Here is a 25,734-nt window from a genome sequence, read left to right on the forward strand (position 1 = left end):
TTTTTTCCATTGTTTTGGCAATGTGAATATTGTTTATGGTTTGCTGAGCCAAGCAATATACTCATTACATTTATTATACAACTTTGTGTGACTCTTGGAGTGTATAATGACCTCATTTTATATTTGCTCACTTCCCTTTCATTTGTGACTTAATCTTTTCACACACTCCAGGAGTTCTGTAGAGTGCCCCTCAGTGTAGTTTTTCCCAAAGTCAAGTCTCCAGAAGCTGTCCATCTGCATGGCTATCATCGGAGCTTCCCTTTTCCATTGTCCCCAAATCCTCAGGACCTGTCCCCTGCACCATGCACGGGTGGCCTCATCTCCTGTCATTGCTGCCATTTCCCATGCCTTCTGCTTTCTGTCTTCCTTTGTTGTAGTTAGTATCACAGTATTTCCATGGAGCTTGTATTTTTGTTTCTTTTTATTCTGGGATGATTTTTTGGGAGGAATAGCCAGGTAAAAATTACCAATTTTTTTCTGTTATCTTGAAACCTGAAATATTCCAGCCATAAGATTTTTATCATTCTTTTACAGAAGACTAAAAGTAATTAATACTGTTTGGGGTAATTTCCACTTGAATAGTGTATGAAATACATAGACTACCTCTAATTCACAATTAAAGTGATTGAGTACAGTTTTAAAGGAAAGTAACAATTTTTTACTTTTTTTATTTTCACAAAAAGGATTAATACTTTGATTGTTTTGTAATCATATTGTTATTGTAATACTGTTATACCTTCTGAAGCTATTTTATAGTATTTCATTTCTTTAAAATTTTTCTAAATTCTTGTTTAAACTTGTAATCAACCATTATGCTTAGTAGTATACACTGTGATGAGTTGTATAAGAGCAAACCTATAAAAAAATTCTGTTAATTATGATGAAATTTCTAAATTATTTTACTTACAACATAATCCCTGAATACCTGTGCCTTTTCTCTATGATTTTGGTTGATCATTTGGTGCTATTTATAGTGTTTGAATAAGTATATGAATAATGGGTTCAGGCTAAGCTTGTCCAACCCATGACTCATGGGCCACATGCAGCCCAGGATGGCTTTGAATGCAGTCCAACACACATTTGTAAACTTTGTTGAAACGAGATTTTTTTTTAACTCATCAGCTACCTTTTTATTTTTTTTTTTTTTTTTGGAAGGAGTGTCTCTCTTTCCCAAGCTGAAGTGCAGTGGCATGATCTCAGCTCACTGCAACCTCTGCCTCCTGGGTTCCAGCGATTCTCCTGCCTCAGCCTCCCCAGTAGCTGGGACTACAGGCTCACACCACTACGCCCGGCTAATTTTTGTATTTTTTAGTAAAGACGGGGTTTCACCATATTGGCCAGGCTGGTTTTGAACTCCTGACCTCGTGATCTGCCTGCCTCAGCCTCCCAAAGTGCTGGGATTACAAGTGTGAGCCACCATACCCAGCCAGTCAGCTATCATTAATGTTAGTGTATTTTATGTGTGGACCAAGACAATTCTAATTCCAGTGTGGTCCAAGAAAGGCAAACGATTGGACATCCCTGGTCCAGACAATATGATAAACAGTTTGTGTATATGCAGAATTGCTATCATAGGTTGGGTGCAGTTTTTAGTCCAATAATTAAGAATATTCAGATACCTTTATCTCTAAATTATACTTTGTTATTTTGCAGAGTATGGTTTTTGAGACCACTCCAAAGAATGAAACTATAGCCCAGGAAGATAAAATCAAGTTGCTGAAAGCTGCCTTTCTGCAATACTGCAGGTATAACATGTTTTTAAAATTATGGATTATTTTATGTGTCAGGATATGTTTTAATGACATGTGCTACTTATTTCTCGACTGGCGAGAGCAGTTGGAGGAATGATGCTGTCAAGAGGAGAATGTTGGCTGGCCGCGGTGGCTCACGCCTGTATTCCTGGCACTTTGGGAGGCCAAGGCAGGTAGATCACAAGGTCAGGAGTTCAAGACCAGCCTGGCCAAGATGGTGAAATCCCGTCACTACTAAAAATGCACACAAAAAAAATTAGCTGGGCATGGTGGTGGGCACCTGTAATTCGAGCTACTTGGGAAGCTGAGGCAGAGAATTACTTGAATCCAGGAGGCAGAGGTTGCAGTGAGCTGAGATCGTGACACTGTACTTCAGCCTGGGCGACAAAACCAGACTCCATCTCAAAATAATAATAATGAAATAAGAGGAGAATGTATTTTTGAGCTTTAGCATTTTAATAAACTGTTCTGAACTTAGTAAGTATGGGAGGGTTCCAGCTAGGCCAGGGAAAAAAATGGGATCTAACATACTCTTTCCACTTCATGAAAAATAATGCACCATTGAAAATGGTGATCATTAAGACATCTTGCAAGGGTCTTTTATGTATAATGTTAAGGTGTAAATAAGTTGCTTATCAAGGGTTTTTCATGTTTGTTTGTTTTTTGAGACAGTCTTACTCTTACTCTGTCACCCAGGCTAAAGTGGCGTGATCTCAGCTCACTGCAACCTCTGCCTCCCAGGTTCAAGCGATTTTCCTGCCTCAGCCTCCCAAGTAGCTGGAACTACAGTTGTGTGCCACCACGTCTGGCTAGTCTGGCTAATTTTTGTTTTTTTTTTTTTTTTTTTTTTATAATTTGAGACGGGGTTTCTTCATTGGTCAGGCTGGTCTTGAACTCTCGACCTCAAGTGATCCACCCGCCTTGGCCTCCCAAAGTGTTGGGATTACAAGCATGAGCCACTGCGCTCAGCGTAATTTTTGTATTTTTAGTAGAGATGGGGTTTCACCTTGTTGGCCAGGCTGGCCTCAAACTCCTGTCTTCAAGTGATCCACCTGCCTCAGCCTTCCAAAGTGTTGAGATTACAGCTTGAGCCACCATGCCCAGCTGCATACAAAGTTTATTGGTAATATAAAAGAATTGTGGCCTGGTGTGGTGGCTCACACCTGTAATTCCAGCACTCTGGGAGGCTGAGACAGAAGGATCGCTTGAGCCCGGGAGTTCAAGACCAGTCCGGGCAACATAGAAAGACCTCATCTCTACAAAGAAAAATTTAAAAAATAATTAGCCGGGCATGGTGATGCACGCCTTTAGTCCCAGCTACTCAGAAGGCTGAGTTGGGAGGATCATGTGAGCCCACGAGGCCAAGTCTACTGTGAGCCATGATCACACCACTGCACTCCAGTCTAGGTGACAGATTAAGACCCTGTCTCAAAAAGGAAAAAGAATTAGACCTGGCCTATTAGTTGATAGTTGAGTTTTGCTTTATGCAAAATCACCACAAACCTTAGTGACTTATTTAGCTTAGCTCACAATTCTGCAGTTTGGCTGTTTGTGGTTGGGCTCTGGTGGCATTTTTACTGTTCCTGAATGGGCTTATTCATTTTGGTCCACTGCTGGGCTAGCTGCTCTTTACTGTACTCACATTTCTGGGCCCGTGGCTGGCCAGCTCTCTGTCTGCTTCCTGTGGCATTTCCTCAACTGGCAGGCTGCCCTGGGCTTGTTCATGTATCATGGGGATTGCAGAGTGGCAAGAGGGCAAGAGAGCAAGTGTCAGTGCACAAGCACTCTCTAAGTCTTTGCTGGGATGGTATTTGCTAGTGTCCTTTTGGCCAGAGCAAGTCCAAGGGGTGAGCTGTAGTAAGGGGGGGCCTAAGCAGATGCATGTATGGGGTAGGGAGTGATTGTCCTCACTCGGTCACACTTGCTGCTCTAATACTCTTCTGGTTTAAGGTGAATGCAGATTTCAGTTTATCCTAGACATGTATTCTGCTTATCATGTATTCTGGCACTTTCCTTAAAAGTTATGGCAAATTCACATTTGAATAAATACTCAGGAAACTGGTGATCCAGCCCCTGCTCTGCCCCATGTTAGCTATGGGAAACTTTGGACAGATGCTGAACATTTCTGCCATTCTGTTTCTGTGTCTTCCTTGTAGAAGTATTGAGTGGCATGAGAGTTAGAATTGCTAAAGGATCATTAATTTATCATCAGATCTTTGTTTTGAAGGAATATGCTAAGTTTACTACTTTCTTTTCCTGCAGTTCTCAGCCCATGATTCCATAATCCCACTCATACTGGTGTCTGATGCATAAAGGCCACTACTCACAGAGGCGACAGATGAAGTGCTTTTACAGTTCTAACAATCTGCGCCTCATGATCTACTAAGCTTAGTTTCTCACCAAAAGGGGGCACCAGTAAACAAGGTTTTTGTTTCCGTTGAAACTGTATTCTTTTAATCTTGTTCTTTTACATGGTTCAATCTTACTTCAAAGATTTGGGTTAAAATGTTGTGTCTTTATCTTTCACAAGTTTATCCTGTAATTACAATTCTGTCAGGTTGGTGGCATCTCAAAATGTAAATGATAATACAGCAGGTGACCAGTCGTTAGATTTGTTTCCTGTGGCTGCCATAACAAATTACCACAAACCAGGAGCTTCAAACAACATAAGTGTCTTCTCTCATAGTTCTGGAGGCCAGAAGTCTGAGAGCAAGGCTCTGGGAAAGGACCTGTCCTTACCTCTCAGCTCCTGGTGGCTGCTGGCAATCCTTGTCTTATAGATGCGTCACTCCAGTTTCTGCCTCCATTGTCACATAGCTGTCTTCACATTCACATGACCTTCTTTTTTTTTTTTTCTTTTTGAGACAGAATCTCACTCTGTCACCCAGGCAGGAGTGCAGTGGTGCAATCTCAGCTCACTGCAACCTCCACCTCCCTGGTTCAAACAATTCTGCCTCAGGCTCCCAAGCAGCGTTGTGCACTGCCATGCCCAGCTAATCTTTCGTATTTTTAGCAGAGACGAGGTTTTGCCATGTTGGCCAGGCTGGTCTCAAACGATCCACCCGCCTCAGCCTCCCAAAGTGCTGGGATTACAGGTATGAGCCACCATGCCCAGCCCATGTGGACTTCTTATAAGGACATCAGTCATTGGATTTAGACTCATCATAATTTAACACTATATCTACAAAAACCCTATTTCCAAGTAAGGTCTCATCTTGAGGCCCTGGATAGATATGCATTTGTGGGAGACACTTTTCAACCTGGTATAGTCATTCATCTTAAGATGTTTTACTGGAGAAAATTATTAGGCACAAGAAAGGACCCCGATCTAAGTCCTGAGCAAGCAGCAGCCTCAGGGACAGTGTCACGGGGCCTGTAGCACAGCTGTGCTGAACTTACTCTGCCCAGCATGGGTGAAGTACTGTGGACTTCACAAGGGATGATTTCTGGGGGAGTGTCAGCTAGCTGTCTTAAAGATGTAGACTCCTTACAAACACAATTGTGGTGCCTTTAAAGCAGGACTTCTCAATACCGTTAACATTGACATTTGAGGCCGGGCGTGGTGGCTCACACGTGTAATCCCAGAACTTTGGAAGACCAGAGCAGGTAGATCATTTGAGGTCAGGAGTTCGAGACCAGCCTGACCAACATGGTGAAACCCTGTCTCTACTAAAAAAAAAAAAAAAAAAATTACAAAAAATTAGCCAGGCGTGGTGGCACATGCCTGTAATCTCAGCTACTCAGGAGGCTGAGGCAGGAGAATCGCTTGAATCCAGGAGGCAGAAGTTGCAGTGAGCCGAGATCCTGCCCCTGCACTCCAGCGGTACATTGTAGGCTGTTTGCAGCATCACCAGCCACTTCGTGCTAGATGCCATTAGCACCCTTTCCCCCAACTCATGATGACCAAAGTTATCGTCAGACATTGCCAGATGCCCCTGGGGTCACAATTGGTAGACGGAGTTTCACTCTTGTTACCCAGGCTGGAGTGCAATGGTGTGATCTCAGCTCTTCGTAACCTCTGCCTCCTGGGTTCAAGCAGTTCTCTTGCCTCGGCCTCCCTAGTACCTTAGCTGAGATTACTGGCCATCATGCCCTGTTAGTTTTTTTTTTGTTTTGTTTTTTTTTTTTTTTTTTTTCAGATGGAGTCTCATTTTGTCACCCAGGCTGGAGTGCAGTGGTGTGATCTTTACTCACTACAACCTCTGCCTCCTGGGTTCCAGCAATTCTCCTGCCTCAGCCTTCTGAGTAGCTGGGACTAAAGGACCAAAATTCGCAGCATGTTTTCAACCAAGCGCAGATCAAAAATTCACCTGCCTATACAGAGGGCCACCTTTTTGTATACTAGAGTTCCGCAGAGCCAACTGCTGGCCTTGAATATGGGTGGATTTTGGTGTGTGTTGGGGGTCCTGCAACCAATCTCCTGCATATACTGAGGGATGACTGTACAATAATAAAAACATGTGAATATGGTCTCTCTCTCTTCCTCCCTCCCCCCCCCCCCCTCTCTGTCCCCCGCCCCCCCCCCCCCCCACCCCCGGTCTGTCTATGTCTCTCTCTTTTTCTGTCTCTGTCTGTCTAGGTCATCTGTTTCAGACTGTGGTTGACCACAGGTAACTGTGACTGTGGGAAGTGAAACCATGGATAAGGGGGTGCTACTGTACATCAGATCCAGCAGTAACCTTCTAAGTGGATTTTTCTCTTTCCTGCCTTTTCCTTTCTGCAGTAACTTCCTAACTGGATTTTTCTCTTGTATGATCCCCTCTCCATATGTTACAGCTATCTTTTGGGACACTAGAACAGACTGTGACACTCCTTTACAGTGCCTGTTCATTGTCCTTAGTATTAGGTTCAAACTCCATAACACGGTTTACACGACTGTGTCCTCTAATTTTGTGATTTATCCCTTCTCAGTATCCCTCATTTCTTCATATGTGCCATAGCTAATCCCCTGGTGGGTCCATTGACACCCTGGTTGTCCCCTAATGTCTCTAAGTTGGAAGAGTCTGCTGGATTTTATGGGCTCCCCCTTCCTTTAATTGGTTGCCCTGCAAGCTTTTTTCCAAACTCTTGTCCCCTAGGTGATCTCAGCCTCTCCCGTAGCCTCAGTTCTCTCCTGGGATAGAGACTTACTTGCTGATGGATATGGATGTATGCTCTGTGTGCAGCTGTATACCCCTCCCCAATTCTCCCCAGCCTTTCATGACCTCCTCTTTATCTGTCAATAAGTTTTCTCCATCTCTGTCAGTGTTTATCACCTGTGTCATTGCTTGCTCAATTGTCTGGACTATTTTTTAATGTCTTTTTATCCTTCTGTGTCTAGGGCCTAGCATGTTGTAAGTATTCAATGTGTATTTGTTGAATTAATGAATATATAATAGTTTTCTCCCTTTTAATTAAGTAAATTTTATTAAAAGTAATTTTCAGCTAAAACCTATAAATGGCACTAGGTTTAACTTCACAATTAACTTAAAAATTTATTTTTAATTTTTAATTTTTATGGGTACACAGTATATGTGTTTGTGGGTTACATGAGATATTTTCATATGGGCATACAATGTGTAATAATCACATCAGGGTAAATGGGATATCCATCACCTCAAGCATTCATCATTTTTTTGTGTTATGAACATTCTAATTATACTCTTAGTTACTTTAAAATGTGCAATAAATTATTGTTGACGGTAGTCAGCCTGTTGTGCTATCAAATACAAGCTCTTCTTCAATCTGTGTTTTTTTTTAACCCATTAACCGTTCCCACTCCCCGCCACTGCCACTACTCTTCCCACCCTCCGGTAACCATCACCCTACTCTAACTCCATGAGTTCAGTCGTTTTAGTTTTTAGCTCCCATATGAGTGAGAACATGTAAAGTTTGTTACATGTCTTTGTGTGCCTGTCTTACTTCACTTAACATGTCCTCCAGTTCCATCCCTGCTGTTGTAAGTGACAGGATCTCTTTTTTTTCTTTTTTTTGCTGAATAGTACTCCACAATTTTTTCTTGGTAAGTTTTGAAAATATTTTGCCTCCCTTAATACTTATATTTTCCAATTTTATTTCAGGAAAGATTTAGGTCATGCTCAAATGGTGGTTGAAGAGCTCTTTTCCTCTCACTCTGATTTGGATTCTGATTCTGAACTAGACAGGGCAGTTACCCAAATCAGTGTAGACCTGATGGATGACTACCCAGCGTCTGACCCACGGTGGGCTGAGTCTGTCCCTGAGGGTAAGAACGTTTTAATTATGGCATGGTAATATTTGAGCATATTCTGATTTCTTTATTAGAAACATCTCTTAAAGCATATTTTTAGCTTCTCAGACAATTTAATATTAATTCAATATTTTAAAAAATATTCTAACCTTCCTTATAGTATATTTTGAAAAAGGCTCACAACAGGTCTAGATAACAGAATAAAAACTAAAAGAACATTGGAGCAAATCCTAATTGTTCTATCTGAGGCAGATTAATTAGCCTTACTTAGCTTTCCTGCCTTTTATTTCCAAAAGAGAATTGGTAGCATAGGTAAATATTTGGCACTTAACCTGCCCCCAGTTTTTTTTGAGACAGAGTCTCCCTTACTCTGTCACCCAGACCGGAATGCAGTGACAAGATCTCAGCTCACTGCAACCCCCACCTCCTGGATTCAAGTGATCCCCACACCTCAGCCTCCGAAGTAGCTGAGATTATAGGTGTGTACCACCACGCCCAGCTTATTTTTGTATTTTTAGTAGAGATGGGGTTTCACCATGTTACCCAGGCTGGCCTTGAACTCATGATCTCAAGTGGTCCACCTGCCTTGGCCTCCCAAAGTTCTGGGATTACAGGTGTGAGCCACCACGCCCAGACTACTTACCCCCAAATTAAGTAATTTTGGCGTAATCAGTATATTTGACTAATAGAAATGATCCATTCCCCTAAGAGCAGCAGTGATCAAATGTCAGTATGTAGAAGAAAGCAAGAATGTCTGCCTCCCTATCCCAGGTGAGTGCCCCTCTTGTGCTTCCATCTCAGCAGCTCAAGGGAACTCTGGGGTCCCCAGGAGCCAGAGAACTGTCTCAAACATGTTTCCCTAATTATCCTACTTCTTAGCAAGTTCACTAAGCTGCCTTACAGATTTGGGAAGAAAACATTCAAGCTCATCTCCTTTCTTTGTTTCATTGCCACTGTCAAGCTTAAATTGTTATAAATGATTAACAATAATGTTTTACATTTTGAATAAATACAGTATGAACTGTATCAAACCTCAAAATTTTCTCATACATTTTTAAACTCCTGAGTAATGTTATAAATAATTGTAAGGTTGATATTTTTATTTTGTATAGACTTTCTGTTTTGTTTAATAGCAGTTAGCCACTAACATTAAAATAGCATAGTTGTAAAACCACTATGTTATAAGTTTATCACTGTGTTTTAACAGAAGTACCTGGGTTCAGCAACACGTCTCTGATTATTCTTCACCAGCTAGAAGACAAGATGAAAGCTCACTCTTTCCTTATGGACTTTATTCATCAAGTAAGAGCCCAGGGTGCTAACACAGCAGGGGCCAGGCTGGCTGTCTCCTCTGCTTTTGTCAGTCTAACACAGTGGGAAGTCCCTTCTCTCTATTTTGAGGTGTTTCGTTGGTTGGGGCATGACTAGTCTTTTCCTTTTTCTGTGCTGCTTTAAAAGTCCATAATTCCAGTGCTGTGTGCAAGCCTGTTACTGCAGGTATAAGAAGCAGACTTCATTCCTATTTCCTGTATACATTTGTGGAAAAACTTAAGTTTTCATGAGTCAATTTTGTATTATTAAACACTGAAGAATATTAAGACAATGACAGATTTTTGTATTTGACTTTTAATTTTGAGGTGCCATTAAATCAAATCCTCATTTAAAGTATTCGTTTTCTTTTTTGTGTAAAGTTTATCCTCACATGTATTGCGCCTAAATTAGATGCTACTGGACAGAATTGTTGCATAATTTCACCCATTCTTGCCTTGTCAATAAAAGTGGCTTGCAGACATATTACATAGCCAAACGAATGAATTTCATCCTGTTTTGGGTTTGTTTGTTTATTTATTTTTTTATTGAGACAGGGCAGTCTGTCGCCCAGTCTGGAGTGTAGTGGCATGATTTTGGCTCACTGCAGCCTTGACCTCCTGGGCTCAAGCAGTCTTCTCACAGCCTCCTGGGTAGCTAGGACTACAGGTTTGTGCCACCATGCCCACATAATTTTTTTTTTAGTTTTCGTAGAGACAGAGTCTTACTATGTTGCCCAGGCTGGTCTCAAACTCCTGGGCTCAAGCAATCCCTGTACCTCAGCCCGCCAAGGTGCTGGGGTTTACAAGTATGAGCTACCAGGCCCAGCCTCTTTCCTGATCATGATTGTTTTTCAAACTCAGCAGTGCCTACTCACTACCACACCCAGCTAATTTTTATGTTAAGGAGACTGTAGTGAGTGCTGTCCAGTACAGTGCTTTCTGTGGTCATGGGAATGTTCTCCTAGTGTGTTGACAGTGGGACACCTGCTGGCCGCATGTGACCACTGAACAGTTAAAATGTGACTAGCAGCTAAAGAACTAAAGTTTAACTTCTTTAAATAGCCACTATAGACAGTGGCTTCCTTATTGGCCAGTGCAGCACTAGATAATTTCAGAAATGACTCGATTGTTCCTAATCCCACAGTCGTGTTCATTTTTGTGCATGGTTTGTCTCCTGTCTACTCTTTTATTGCCTTGGCAAGAAAACTCCAATCATTCATTGAGTGAGTCTCTCTCTCTCTCTCTCTCTCTCTCTCTCTCTTTTGTATTTTAGGTGGGCTATGGATTAATGGGGAAAAAACACATTTTCTCCTGATATGGTCATTTAGTTAGCCAAGTGTATCAGTTAACTATTACTGCCTTATAAACCACCCAAAAACAAAAACAGTGGCTTAAAACAATTCTGTGGGTTAGTCAGGCAGTTCTTCTGCTGGTTTCGCCTGGAATCACTCAACCTGCTTTTAGGATGCTCTGAGCTGGAGGGTCTGCAAGCCTCTACCTGCTTTCTGGCAGTTGGTTCCAACTGTCAGCAGAGGCTATGTGGTTCTCCTCCATTTAGTCGCTCATCCTGCTCTGGTCTGGACCAGCTTCCTCTGGTCTCAGCAGATGAACATAGACGCTATAGGCTTCTTAAGGGCTCATCTCAGATGTCACATAATGTTACTTCTAGTAAAGTGGCATTGGTCAAAGCAAGTCACAAAGTCAGCTGGGATGAAAGAGATTAAAGAATTGATTATACCTCTTTTTTTTTTTTTTTTTTTTTTTTTTTTTTTTTTTTGTATGTGTGTTACAGGGTTTCCACTCCCATTGCCTAGGCTGGAGTGCAGTGGTACAATCTCAGCTCACTGCAACCTCCACCTCCTGGGCTCAAGTGATTCTCCTGCCTCAGCCTCCCCAATAGCTGGGATTACAGGCACATGGTGCTGAACCTGGCTAATTTTTTGTATTTTTTGTAGAGAAGGGGTTTTGCCATATTGCCCAGGCTGGTCTCGAACTCCTAAGCTCAAGTGATCCGCCTGCCTCTGCCTCCCAAAGCGCTGAGATTACAGGTGTGAGCCATTGCACCCAGCATGATTGTACCTCTTCATGGGAAGAGTGGCAAGTCATTCTCATTGGAAGAAGATGTGCACACTTGGCTGGGAGGTACTTGCCCTGACCTGATTTGCCACACTTAGAGACCGGAAAGCCAGGAGAGCATGAGCACTTGGCTCTCAGCCTTCCTGGGTTCCAGAGAACGATCACAAAGTCTCACGGCTGTTGGTAGCAGCATCTGTCCCAAGGCAATGTCTAGCTAGTTCTGAAAACCCCATTCCAGTTATGCCTTTTATATTTCTATTTCCTTTAATATTTAGAACTGATTTTACTAATTGGGAAGAATTTATGTTAATAATCAGGAAAAAGGTATAACTAGATACTCCTAAGGAAAGGTCTCATTCTGTTGCCCAAGTGGCAGTGCAGTGGCACAATCACAGCTCACTGCAGGCTCAACCTCCTGGACTCAAGCAGTCTTCCCACCTCAGCCTCCCCAACAGCTGGGACCACAGGTGCTTACTACCATACCCGACTAATTTTTTTGTTTTCTGTAGAGACAGGGTCTCACACTGTTGCCCAGGCTGGTCTCAAACTCCTGTTTTCAAGTGATCTTCTTGCCTTGGCTTCCCAAAGTGCTGGGGTTACAAGCCTGAGCCACTGTGCCCAGTCTTAGGGAATATTTCTGAATATAGAGAAATATTCCTTTTCTCCTTGAGCCAAACTTGGTATTCACAGAGCCATAGCTTCATTCTATAGTGGGTAGAAGTAACACCAATGCCTCGGAACAGTACCTTTGCCTCTAGTTTTCTGATGTTGAAGAAGCTTTTGTGCTTATACATTGTATCTCCATACAGTACACAGGCAGGGAGATAATCTGATCGTTTTCATTGTGTGACTAGAATGATTGTATTTTTAAAAATTTTCTTTAAATTGTTCTGAGGCAGGGTCTCACTCTGTCACCCAGGCTGGAGTGCAGTGGCCTGATCATAGCTCACTGCAGCTACAGCCTGCCCGGACTCAGCCGATCTTCTCATCTCAGCCTCCCAAGTAGCTGGGACTACAGGCATGTGCCACTAAGTCAGCTAATATTTGTATATTTTTGTAGAGACAGGGTTTTACCATGTTACCCAGGCGATCTGCCTGCCTTGGCCTCCGAAAGTTCTGGGATTACAGGTGTGAGCCACCACGCCTCACCTAGCATAGGTGCGATCTAGAGCTATTGCTTCACTGTCAGTGCCGCAATCAAAGCAAAGTAAAGGAGGCAAGTGGGATGACCTTGCTGAAAACTACACCTAAAGTATTTTTGAAGGAACCAGGAAGTCAATTCAAGTCAGGAAAGACTATGTAATTGTTATTTTAAAATAATAAGGTGAACAGGTTGAATACATTAGGATTCAGTGAAGTATTAAAAATAATGGATATCTAAATGTGTTAGAAAAGTAAGATACTATCAAATAAAACAAGCTACAGAACAATATATATAGTATGACCCCTTTTGTGTTATAAAAGAGATATCTCCTAGCATGTAAATACTACAAAAGTATATACAAAATGAAGGATAGGAAATCAGATCATTTATTAACAAAGGGAATTATACTTAAAGTGTGAAAACGTATTCATTATTTATGCCTGTTTTTTGGCTTCTCCTAGCTCAGGATGTCATATGCAGTGAGAAAGCTTGGGAAAACCCCTAGAACGCATAACACAGCACAGATGGGCATCAAGCAACTCAGTAGGAGATACAAAGGGTTAAGATGCCCCCATCTTAGGTGTAGTTTTCCATACCCCTCCCCGAAGCATTAGGGGTATGGAAATCAGTCCTTGAAGGTAGAGGTTGCTGAGTTTCTGATTCCTGAAAGTCTGGAATCTAGGGGAGTTAATTGTTATGGCTAATAAAGGGTAGTGTGAGGCCAGGTGCAATGGTTCACACCTGTAATTCCAGTGCTTGGGGAGGCCAAGTTAGGAGGCTCACTTGTGGCCAGGAGTTCAAGATCAGCCTGGGCAACAAAGTGAGACCCCTATCTCTACAAACATAAAATTTAAAAATTATCCTGGTATAGTGGTGTGCTGCGTGGGAAGCTGAGGTGGGAAGATGGCTTGAGTTGAGGGTTCAAGGTTAGGGTGACCTGTGATTGCACCACTGCACTCCACCCTGGGCAACACGGCACAAAAGACAAAAAGAGCAGTGTCTGTTTTGCTAACCATAAACAATAATTTGGAAAACATCCTATGTAGAGACAATAGTAGTGGGCAGAAGCCCTGGAGTGACCCTGGTCTTAGAATAGGGATGTCGGTCTGTGCTTTCTTATGGGTGTTAATGGCCTGGCTGAAGTGTGTTTGTGTGTTAGAAATAGCCAAAACAAGAGACAGCTGAAGGGACTTGCTGGGGGAGAGCCGGGACCAGTGACTGCCCAGGGTGCATGTACACCTATGCACCCTGGGGAAAATACAACTATTGTATTTTACATGTTACCATAATTGCTTTCTAAGAATATGTGTTTGCCTTTTTGAAAGGTTGGCTTATTTGGACGTCTAGGCAGTTTTCCAGTTAGAGGGACACCGATGGCCACTCGACTGTTGCTCTGTGAGCATGCGGAAAAGCTGTCAGCCGCCATTGTTCTCAAGAACCACCACTCCCGGCTTTCTGACCTCGTCAACACGGCCATATTGATCGCTTTGAACAAGAGGGAGTATGAAATCCCATCCAACCTGACTCCTGCAGATGTTTTTTTCAGGGAGGTAAGAGGAGTCCTCTTTCATGTGTCTTCATAGAACTGTGCCATTTACTGATCATGCCCTAGGCAGGAAAGAGGGTGAGGACAAGTTAAATCACAAAAGATCTCACTGAAATTTTAAGTTGGACTCCATATTTTCTGGCTTAAGTGTCACTCAGAAGTATCATTTATCAGTTACCTGTAAAGAAGAGCTTGCAAAGTTGACTAAGGTGTGCTCCCTGTTTACTTTTTTTATTCCCCTAAAAACTATCTGCAGGTACCTATTTGCTTTGTGTGCTGATTGTCTCCTCTTTTTGTTGTTGAGATGGAGTCTCACTCTGTCACTCAGGGACATCTCCGCCTCCCCAGTTCAAGCAATTCTCTTGCCTCAGCCTTCTGAGTAGCTGGGATTATAGGCACCAGCCACCATGCCCGGCTAATTTTACTATTTTTAGTAGAGACCGGGTTTCACCATGTTAGTCAGGCTAGTCTTGGACTCATGACCTAAGGTGATCCACTTTTCTTGGCCTCTCAAAGTGCTGGGATTATAGGCGTGAGCCACTGAGTCCAGCCTGATCTTCTCCTTTGTCTTTCCAGATCTACTCTTGATTCTGCCACAAACTGGCCTTCCTGAGTGGCTTCCCTTGCCCCCTGGCTTCCTGCCAGTCTGATGAATGTGAGGCCCTGCCAGAAGGCCAGAAGTTGGAGTAATTATTCCCCCAGCTTTCTTCCTTGCCTCTGCCCACTTTACGTTGGTTGAGCCCGTCTGTCAGGGACAGTGCCTCTTGTCCAGCTGCTTTCTCTGTGTTTCCAATAGCTGCCCCTCCTCTTGACTCTTCAGGCCTGAGGCTGATAATGGCTCACCCTAGGGTGCTGCCCCATCCCTTGTTGGACCCCTTAATCTTGCCCATACCTTTGTAAATAGTCCCTTCACTGAATTCCTCAGCTACCTCTTAGGATCTCGTTGCTACACCTTGCTTGTAAAATCAAATTTATTTTTAGAGAAAAAGTAAAGTCTGCTATAAATTTCTTTTCTTTTTTTTTAAATTTCTTTTTTTTTTTTTAATATATATTATAAAGACGAGGTTTCACCATGTTGGTCAGGGTGGTCTTGAACTCTCAACCTCAGGTGATCCACCCGCCTTGGCCTCCAAAGTGCTTGGATTACAGGCGTGAGCCACCAAGCCCAGCCTGCTATAAATTTCAAAGACAAAAATGGTTAAGATGCTGGTTAGCCAGTGGCAGCTGGACATTGTGGAAATAGTAAGGCAGTCCTTGCGCTTTTGTGAGGCTTCACAGTCCTTTGAAGCAGTAGGGTAGACTTCACTGTCTCCCTTTAAAGGTGTGACATTAGGAATTAGACCTGTTGTCTTAACTGCGACTGCAGAATTATCCGATTTTAGAAACAGGGCCAGCTCTTCCCTCAGCTCTGTGAAATTTGGAATTTCTTACACATTTGAGGAACTTCAGACTCTATTGGTGTCTCAAATTTTGCTTCCTTCCTCCTATAGCCTCACTGTATTCTAGCATGTAACACGCAGTGCTGACAGGTCCTTTTTTTCTTCATGTTTGATGGACTGTAACCTAAGTTCAGTCTTTCTGTTGATTCCATAAATGTGTTTAGTTTGAATTCTTCGTTTTTATACATTTGAGTTAGTTTCTAGGGAATGGAAGGAAAAGCACTCTGTTATGTTTTGTTTTTAATCTAGGAAGTATGCCAGAAATCTGAAAGAAAGAAAAATGAATCACCTCAAGTTTCATGATCTAACAAATCAAATTGTTGTCATTTTTGTGTCCTTTTTGGTCTTTATTCACATATAATTTTATATAAGACAATGAGTTTTTAAAAATTATTAATGACAGATTACTTGTAAGAACAAAGGCAAGAGCCTGGTTCATTCTGCATTTGGATCAAAGGGCAAAGCATAATTGTCAGCTCAGTATATGCACACATTTCAGTTAGCTAAATTATTAGAGAAGGGTCTGGAAATTATCATTTGGATACATAATATAGAATATTACTTTAGGAATAGTCTTTAGGAGTATGATACAGCATAACTAAAAATGTGATTGGCTTCTCAAAAGAATGTTTCCTATGAAAAATCGTAATATTTAGGACTGCTCATGTCACCATTTATCATCATTTCTCATGATGTTCATTGGTCTTCAGTTTCTCTGGGATGTAGTTCTAAAGGTCTTCTCCCATGCCATAACCGTCATGAAAAGGCAATACAACAAATACATACATATAGTAATTTTTCTTTCTCTTTACCTGTCCTTCCACTTGTGGGTGACAACTACTTACCTTTCTAAAGATTATTTATGTTTTGGGACAAGCTGGTTAACCGAAATCAATCTCTGATTGGTGGGCCATATAGAAAGATATTTTGATTTGGCAGCCCTGATAGAAAGTAAAACAATATAGAGCCTGCCTGAGGGTACACTTTCCACTTTGCCTCTGTCTCCAGTTTGGGAAGGGCTTGTACCTCCCAGGGCCCTGGAAAAGCAGAGAGCTTACTGCTTAAGGAATAGACTATGCTGGCATGGCATATGAGCAATATTTGAAATCACTGAATATATGCATGGTAAGAGAATTTAACAAGTGTTTTGGCATTTTATGCTCTTTATTTTCTGTCTTTTATATATGCTTTCTTTTTTTCTCTTTTTTTTTTTTTTTTTTTTTTTTTTTGAGGTGAATTCTCACTGTTTCACCAGGCTAGAGTGCAGTGGCACGATCTCAGCTCACTGCACCAACCTCTGCCTCCCCGGTTCAAGTGATTCTCCTGCCTTGGCCTCTGAAGTAGCTGGGACTACAGGCATGTGCCACCACGCCCAGCTAATTTTTGTATTTTTAGTAGAGATGGGGTTTCACTGTTGGCCAGGATGGTCTCGATCTCTTGACCTCATGGCCCACCTGTCGCAGCCTCCCAAAGTTCTGGGATTACAGGCTCGCCTGGCCATTATTTATGCTTTCATTGTGTTTTTCATGTTAACAATGTAAAATATTCTTACACTTAATCTTACAAATTAAATGCGCTGAAGATTTCTTGCCTAGGCTGTTAGGATGCCTTTGGCTAACATCAGAAATGCAAAAGAAAGAACAAGGTTTGCAAAAGGGAGGGATTTTGTTTGGGTCATCTTTTATCTGTGCCTGTGTATCTTATTTTTTTCAGCTAGTTTGTGAGGTCCTTGAGGGCATCTAATCTGGCTTTTCTTTCTTATCTCTGAGTGTCCATTGCCTTGCAAACTCGAAATAAAGGGGGAAGGCTTAAATGCAGACTTGAACTTGAAACAAGAGTTTCAGTGCCTGAGGATATATTTGTACTGTTATCTTTATGTGTTAATAAAGGAAGAGTTAGGAGTTATGTATTTAGTTCATTATTCTCTTATGTTGCTTCTATTCTGCAAACGTTTCTGTTATGTCTGAAAAAGGGGAATTCTCAGAGAAATTAGCAAGTTCATTTTTGACGTCATTTTAATCTATTAGTTCATTAGTTTGAGGTCTTACATTGTGAAGTGACGTCATCTGTAACCTAATGCTATTTAAAGGTGCACTGAGCATAGTAGCTGTAATAAACAAATAATATCATTGTTTAAATAAAAAAATCTACTTGGTAACAATTCAGAATTTGCCTGTTTATAAGACTTAGTTATTTGGGCACTGTAACTTTTAAAAGTTAGTAGATCTGACTTTTCTTGATTTTTAAATTTATTTTGACCATCAACTGTCAATAAAGTTTCCTTCATCTATAGGTCTGAAGATATGGCTTAATGAGTAAAACTCAGTGGGTAGTTGTTACCCATCACCAAAATTTTTGTTGTAAGTAGTTGACTTCTGTGTATTCTCTCAGGTATCCCAAGTAGACACCATCTGTGAGTGCTTACTGGAGCATGAGGAGCAAGTCTTGAGGGATACACCTTTGGATTCCGTTGAATGGGCCGAAGTGGTGATCAACGTGAACAATATTCTCAAGGTACAAAAATAAGGGAAAGGTTTCAGCAAATCAAAGCCCAGAGCATGGATGGACAAGGAAGTGGTTTCCATATTCCTACTCTGTATTGCCAATGATTTATAAGGTTGTAGACATTTGTTAATCCCAAAAAAGTTAGAAAAATGTCAGTCATTTTAATCAGTTAATGAATATTTTGAATGTTAGCCTGGTGCCTATTAATACATTTCTATAATCCTGAGTTCCTATTTGGTACAACAATAAACCTTTCATTTGGGAAGGTATGTTTGTATCTTTGCAATTTTTTTTGTTTGATTAGTTTTTTTTCAGAGACAAGGTCTCACTGTCACCCAGGCTGGAGTGCAGTGGCACCATCATAGCTCCCTATAGCCTTGAACTTTTGGTCTCACAAGTTCCTTCTGCCTCCACCTCCAAGAGTGTTAGGATTACAGGCCTGAGACACCATGCCTGATTGCAAATGTATTCTTAATGTAACTGTTTACATATTTCTCATTTCTATTTTTTTAATTATTCAAAATCTTGCTACTTTTATTATTAAAATGTTCCTTTTAATTTTAGCTACTGGACTTACAGTAATGATTTTCCTACTTTGGTTACTATTGTTTTCCAAAAAAGAAGTTAAATTGTGGAGTAAAACAAACTTTAAAAGCAGAAAGAATCAAAAAGTAATCATACAGATGTGTGCTGACCTTTTCTCTCCTTTCCTTTTCTTTTTTTTAGACGTGGTCTCACTCTATTGCCAGACTGGGTTTACAGTGGCTTGATCATAGCTCACTGCAGCCTCAACCCCCTGGGCTCAAGCAGTCCTCCTGCCTCAGTCTCCCAAGTGGCTGGGAATGCAGGTGCATGCCACAATGCCCAGCTAATCTTTAAAATTTTTTGTAGAGATGGGGTCTCACTGTGTTGTCAGTCTAGGAGTAATCCTCCTACCTCGGCCTCCCAAAGCACTAGGATTACAGGTGTGAGCCAACATGCCTGGCCTCTGAGTATTTTTTCTTACTAACTTACTTTGTTGTCTTAAATTATCTTGGGGAATACTGTAATTCATCACTTTTTGCATTAACTTTTATTCCAGGATATGCTGCAGGCTGCTAGTCATTATCGCCAAAATAGAAACTCTTTGTATAGAAAAGAAGAACCACCAGAGAAAGAACCTGAATATGTTCCATGGACGGGTAATATACTGATTTATTAACAGTTGTTCAAAATGTATTTCTAGTGACCCATCATTTTTAGAAGTTGTGTTATTCCCCTGGTGTAGGTTTGTAAGTGAAAGGAAAAGTGCCATCTCCACAGTGAGCAGCTCCTGTCACAATCACTTTATTCTTCCGTTGCTCTTATTTATAGATCTCTCTATAATTTATTTATTTAACTGGTACTTATGCATTTATTAGGTTTTAGCTCAAATAGTTATTCATAGAAGCAGGTCCTGGCCCTGGAGGTTATGGACTATATTTTATGTTAATTTAATACAAGCAAGTAAGTGGAGTAGGATTGAAGGAATTTAGGAGGAAGAAGAATCATGTTTACCTGGCTTTGCTGAGGAAATCTCCTTAGAGAAGTTGGGTTCAAGCAGGGCCTTGACAAGTATACCTGAATCCCTGTTCAATTTAATTTTCCAGCAGTGATGAAGAGGCTTAATTTTTATGCAATTAGTCTTTCCTTTAGCCATCACTAGAGCCCTTACTTAACCATATTATTTTGTGTCATTTCACAGCAACCAGTGGTCCTGGTGGCATCCGAACAGTAATAATGCGCCAGCATGAGATTGTCCTGAAGGTGGTTTATCCACAGGCAGACAGCAACCTCCGAAACATCGTGACTGAGCAACTGGTAGCACTGATCGATTGCTTCCTAGATGGTTATGTTTCTCAGCTTAAGTCTGTGGATAAATCCAGTAATCAGGAAAGATATGACAATCTGGAGATGGAATACCTACAGAAAAGATCAGATCTTTTATCTCCTCTTCGTAAGTTCATGATACTTGGCAAGAGTTTTAAATTTGCTGAATGGATGAAAGGGTCGAATAGTTAATGCATGATATTCAGTGTAGTAGTGTTAATCTAACTGTAATAAAGAACTTAAAGCAAAGCAAATATGCACAGCTTTCTGTGCTCATTTATTCACCTTTTTTTCCGTTACTATCTAGGCACAAGTACCATAGATGATACTAAAGGTGATTAATAAGTAAATAAATAAACAACATGTGGAGACTACCCTTAAAGAGTTTAGCATCACAGACCTTTACATGAATAACTGGATTCAAAGTAGAGCCTGATGAGGGCCGCTTGAGGGGTACAGATAAGATAGTATGGCTGTTCAGCCAAGGACACATTATACTCCAGGCCAGGATTGGGAGGAGTTTGCTTTACTCTTACATGAAGGAAAGGAATAGCATTTTGGGGAGGCAGTGATGCATCTTTTTTTTTTTTTTTTTTTTTTTGAGATTGAGCGTCACTCTCTCTCATCCAGGCTGTAGTGTGGCAGTATAATCTGCTCACTGCAGCCTCTGCTTCTCAGATTCAAGCAGTTATCCTGCCTCAGCCTCCCAAGTAGCTGGGATTACAGGCATGTGCCACCACACCTGGCTTATTTTGTATTTTGGGTAAAGACAGGGTTTCACTATGTTGGCCTGGCAGGACTCGAACTCCTGACCTCAGGTGATTCACCCACCTCGGCCTCCCAAAGTGCTGGGATTACAGGTGTGAGCCACTGTGCCTGGCCTGAGTTTGCATCTTTAAGGAATTGATGTTAATTGTGAAATTAAGTGCCAGTAAGTAGTAAGGTTTCCATTCTATTAATGATTCTTTGTGTATAATAGGAATAAAGACAAAATTTCAAGTAATATTTTTTATTATAGATTTTAAGTTTTGCTAACAGGATTTTTTTCTCATCTGTTCTCATTCCCTCAGTTACTCTAGGCCAGTACCTGTGGGCTGCTTCTCTAGCAGAGAAATACTGTGACTTTGATATCTTGGTACAAATGTGTGAGCAAACTGACAACCAGAGCCGACTCCAGCGCTACATGACCCAGTTTGCTGATCAGGTGATGGGCGTTGGGTGTGTGGCCACTGAGTCCTTTAGTGGCCTTTTCTCAAAATGGCTTTGCCATTTCAAATCTGTAATCAGGGCTTAGAATATGATGCAGTCTTTCTGTAGTTAACTTCGATGAGAAGATACTACTTTGTATGTTGCATTTCTTTGTAAATTTTGTACAGTAGCAAGATCATGGTTCATGACAGCCTCAACCTCCTGGGTCCAATTGCTTCTCCCACCTCACCCCCTCCCACACCTCCCGTCTCCAGTAGATGGGACCACAGGAGCTCGCCACCACGCTTGGCTAATTTTATTTTTCACTAGAGACAAAGTCTTGCTATGTTACCCAGGTTGGTCTTGAACTCCTGGGCACAAACGATCCTCCTGCTTCATCCTCCCAAATTGCCAGGATAACAGATGTGAGCCACTGCCTGACCACACAGTTCTTTATATATAAATATCCCTGAAAGATTCTTTGGCCTTTGGAAAATATGTTATAACTTTCATTTCTGTTTATATATTTTCTAGTTACAGTAAAAGTACTTAGATACATGAATATTGGTAAAGTTTTTAAAAATTGGATAGAAGATACTTTGGAGCACAGAACAGTACTCTCTTACGAGAGCTTAGCTTACATAGACCTAATATTCTCATTTTCCTTGAGGGATATTATGCTTCCTGTTTAAAAAAAACAAAGTCCCAGCCAGCCTCAGTGGCTCACACTGGTAATCCCAGCACTTTTGAGAGGCCAAGGCGGTAGGATCATTTGAGGCCAGGAGTTTGAGGCCTGCCTGGGCAACATAATGAGACCCTCCCTTTACAAAAAAATTTTTTTTTAATTGACCAGATGTGGCGGCACATGCCTGTGGCAGCACCTATTCAGAAGGCTAGGACGGGAGGATCATTTGAGCCCAGGAGGTTAAGGCCAGTGAGCCAAGATTGTGCCACTACACCATAGCTAGGCGACAGAGCAAGACCATATCTTAAAAAAAAAAAGTTCCCATTGTGACACTGTCTTAAGTGAATTTAAATTGTTTCTTAAAACCAGTCTATTCAGTCAGTTGATTACTCTGAAAAGCTTATTTTTGTATTACTGTAAATGTAATTTTGTATAAAATTTAGAAAACCACTATAAACACAAAAGATAAAACTCACTCACCACCCAGAGAGAACCCTTTTAAACATTTGGTTTATATTTTCAGTCTTTTACACTCTATTATAGACAAACATGTTTTGTCAACTGCTTTTTTCACTTGATACATCGCAAACATTTGTTCATGTCATTAAATATTCTACAGCAGCATTTTTAATGGCATTATAGTATTTCATTGACTAGATGTGACTTACTTGATCAATGATCAGTTGTTGGGCTGGGTGAGGTAGTTCACACCTGTAATCCCAGCACTTTGGGAGGCTGAGGCAGGCGGATCACCTGAGGTCAGGAGTTCGAGACCAGCCTGGCCAACAGGATGAAACCTTGTCTCTTCTAAAAATACAAAAATTAGCCAGGCGTGGTGGCATGTACCTGGAATCCCAGCTACTCGGGAGGCTGAGGCAGAACAATCGCTTGAACCCAGGAGGCAGAGGTTGCAGTGAGCCAAGATCACGCCACTGCACTCCAGCCTGGGCAACAGAGCAAGACTCTGTCTAAAAATTAAATAAATAAATAACAGCTCAGTTGTTGGACGTGGCTCATTTAATATTTCAAAACATTGCTAAATAAATATTTTTTGTGGCTGGGAGCAGTGGCTCACACCTGTAATCCCAGCAATTTGGGAGGTCAAGGCGGGTGGATCATGAGGTCAGGAGATCGAGACCATCCTGGCCAACATGGTGAAACCCTGTCTCTACTAAAAATACAAAAATTAGCTGGTGGCAGGCTTGGTGGCGCATGCCTGTAATTCCAGCTACTCGTGAGGCTGAGGCAGGAGAATCACTTGAACCCAGGAGGCAGAGTTTGCAGTGAGTTGAGATCACGCCACGGCACTCCAGCCTGGCGACACAGCAAGACTTTGTCTCATAGATAGATAAATAAGTTTTGCACCGATCATGATTTTAAAATTATTTTTGTGGATTTACTTTCTATTTTGACATTTTTATTCATTTTTGCATTTTAACATGTTTAAATGTTATTTTAAAGTCCTTTTCTCCTTACTCTGATTATCTTTGAGTTTGTTTCTGTTGCCTGCTTTTATGTTGCTTATTTTTCTGCTTATATCTGATAATTTTTAAATTGTATTTTAGACATTGTATATTTTTAAAACTCCATAATATGGAAATCGATGTTATTTGTCCCCTGGCAGGTTTTCCTTTTTCTCTATTAAGCAGTTTAGAGGAGAGGAAGATGACTCAGTCCATTAGGAATAGAGGTGGACCAGGACTTGGTCTCAGCTGGTATAATACTCATTTCATTTCTGGTTTCAGAAGTCTTTTGGGGAGACACCTGTATTCATGGCGGGATCCCTGCTTTAGTGGAAATATCTCTTACTAAACACTGTGGTACTATAGGATGTCTTGGTCTTCCTCTCCAGCTCAGCCTCCACACTACCCCAACACTCCACAAACCCAGTGGGGAAAACTGGCAGGGCATTTGGGCCTTTCTAGATTCTGATGTATTATGCCAGCCCATGTGGCTAGCTGGCACAGAATTCTGGAATCTCAGTGCTGTCCCACAGAGCTTTGTGTGATAATGGAGATGTTGATATGCACTGTCCAAACGGGAGTCCCTGGCCACATGTGGCTACTGAGCACTTGAAATGTGGGTAATGTACCTGAAGAACTGAGTTTTAACTTTTAGTCTAATTTTTGATTTAAGTTTAAACAGCTACATGTGGCCAGTGGCTACCATATTGGCCAACACACATCTAGATTCTGCGATTAATCTTGTCAATGATCTTGAGCAAGATGGCCTTTCTGAATCTGAATTTACACATTTGTCAAATGAGATGATTGAATTAAGTGATCCTACAATGTAGGAAATTATTGTTTAGAACAGGTTTTCTGTTTTGGAGGCCTTTGGAAGAAAGTTATGTTTTGTTATCAGAAATGTATTTTTTAAAACTATTATGAATTCTGTGTACTGTTACTTATAGAATTTTTCAGACTTTCTCTTCCGCTGGTATCTGGAGAAAGGAAAGCGAGGCAAATTATTATCTCAGCCCATTTCTCAGCATGGACAGTTGGCCAATTTTTTGCAAGCTCATGAACATCTCAGCTGGTTACATGAAATTAATAGCCAAGAATTAGAAAAGGTAAGAAGGATTTTTAAATGGAGCAGATGTGTGCAATTTATTTAGGTAGCTTTAATTAGTTTAGTTTTTAGTAATTAAAATACTGTTATAGTCATACACCTAAGAAGGGGTTACTGTACAAAATATAAAAGGAAGCTGGGCATGGTGGCTTACCTGTAATCCCAGTACTTTGGGAGGCCAAGGCAGGTGGATCTCCTGAGTGCAGGAGTTCAAGACTGGCCTAGGAAACATAAATACAAAAACAGCCAGGTGTGGTGTTGCACTCCTGTAGTCCCAGCTACTTGGGAGGCAGAGGCAAAAGGATCACTTGAGCTCTGGAGGTCGAGGCTGCAGTGAGCTAAGATTGTGCCACTGTACTCCAGCCTGGGTAACAGAGTGAGGCCTTGTCCCAAAATAAATGAATGAATGAATGGCAAAAGACCTGAATAGATATTTCTCAAAAGAAGACATGCAGCTGACCAACAGATACGTGAAAAAAAAAAGTTCTGCATCGCTAATCATTAGGTAAATGCAAATTTAAACCACAATGAGACATCACCTTACATTTGTTTGAATGGCTGTTATCAAAAAGATGAAGGTTAACAAGTGTTGGAGAAGACATGGAGAAAAGGGAACCCTGATGCACTCTTGGTGGGAGTGTAAGTTAGTACAACCATTATGGGAAACTGTATGGAGGTTCCTCAAAAAGTTACTGTATGATCTGGCAGTCGCACTTCTGACTATATATACAGAGGAGTTGAAATCAGTATGTTGAAGAGATATCTGCACTCCCATGTTCATTGCAGCATATTCCCAGTAGCCAAGTTATGGAATCAACCTGAGTGTCCATCGATCAATGTAAATGGTAAAGAAGGTATTATATATAGAATACACAATGCAGTAATATTCAGCCTGAAGAAAGAAGGAAATTCATTTGCAACAACATTGTTGAAGCTGGAGGACATTACACTAAATGAAATAAGCCAGACACAGAAAGACAAATGCCACATGATCTCACTCACATGTGGAACCCAAAACAGTTAAACTCATGGAAGCAGAGAGAAGAATGGTAGAAGGGTGAGGGGATTTTATAGACACACACACACACACACACACACACACACACACACACACAGAACTCAGGTCGATTGCAAAATAATAACCCAATTTTAAAATGGCCAAAAGGGCTGGAGAAGGTGATCAAAGGGTACAAGCTTCAGTTAGGCAGAAGAAGATTGTTTTTATTTTTGTATTTTTAGAGATGGGGTCTCACTGTGTTGCCCAGGCATGTCTCGAATTCTTGGGCTCAAGCGATCCACCCACCTCAGCCTCCCAAGGTGCTGGGATTACAGGCATGAGCCACTGCACCCAGCCAGGAAGATTTTTTATATATATTGCACAGTATGGTGGCTCAAGTTAATAATAGTATATTGTACATTTCAGAATTTCCAAGAGAACAAATTTGAAATGTTCTTACCAAAGA

General features: G+C 41.2%; 1 protein-coding gene across 1 annotated transcript in view; it reads left to right on the forward strand.

Annotated features, from left to right (window-relative positions):
- Positions 1 to 25,734, forward strand: part of NUP133 (nucleoporin 133) — a 73,336-nt gene that overhangs the window by 29,103 nt on the left and 18,499 nt on the right. Inside the window, exons 12-20 of the mRNA XM_032242373.1 lie at positions 1,654 to 1,745; positions 7,811 to 7,974; positions 9,167 to 9,261; positions 13,815 to 14,039; positions 17,866 to 17,988; positions 19,061 to 19,160; positions 19,703 to 19,954; positions 20,898 to 21,031; positions 24,114 to 24,272. Coding sequence (XP_032098264.1) covers positions 1,654 to 1,745; positions 7,811 to 7,974; positions 9,167 to 9,261; positions 13,815 to 14,039; positions 17,866 to 17,988; positions 19,061 to 19,160; positions 19,703 to 19,954; positions 20,898 to 21,031; positions 24,114 to 24,272 — 1,344 coding nt within the window. The remainder of the gene's footprint in view (positions 1 to 1,653; positions 1,746 to 7,810; positions 7,975 to 9,166; positions 9,262 to 13,814; positions 14,040 to 17,865; positions 17,989 to 19,060; positions 19,161 to 19,702; positions 19,955 to 20,897; positions 21,032 to 24,113; positions 24,273 to 25,734) is intronic.

This window comes from Sapajus apella, unplaced genomic scaffold (assembly GCF_009761245.1).
Source record: "Sapajus apella isolate SASKATOON/1434 unplaced genomic scaffold, GSC_monkey_1.0 scaffold49, whole genome shotgun sequence".
Classification (NCBI taxonomy): Eukaryota; Metazoa; Chordata; class Mammalia; order Primates; family Cebidae; genus Sapajus; species Sapajus apella.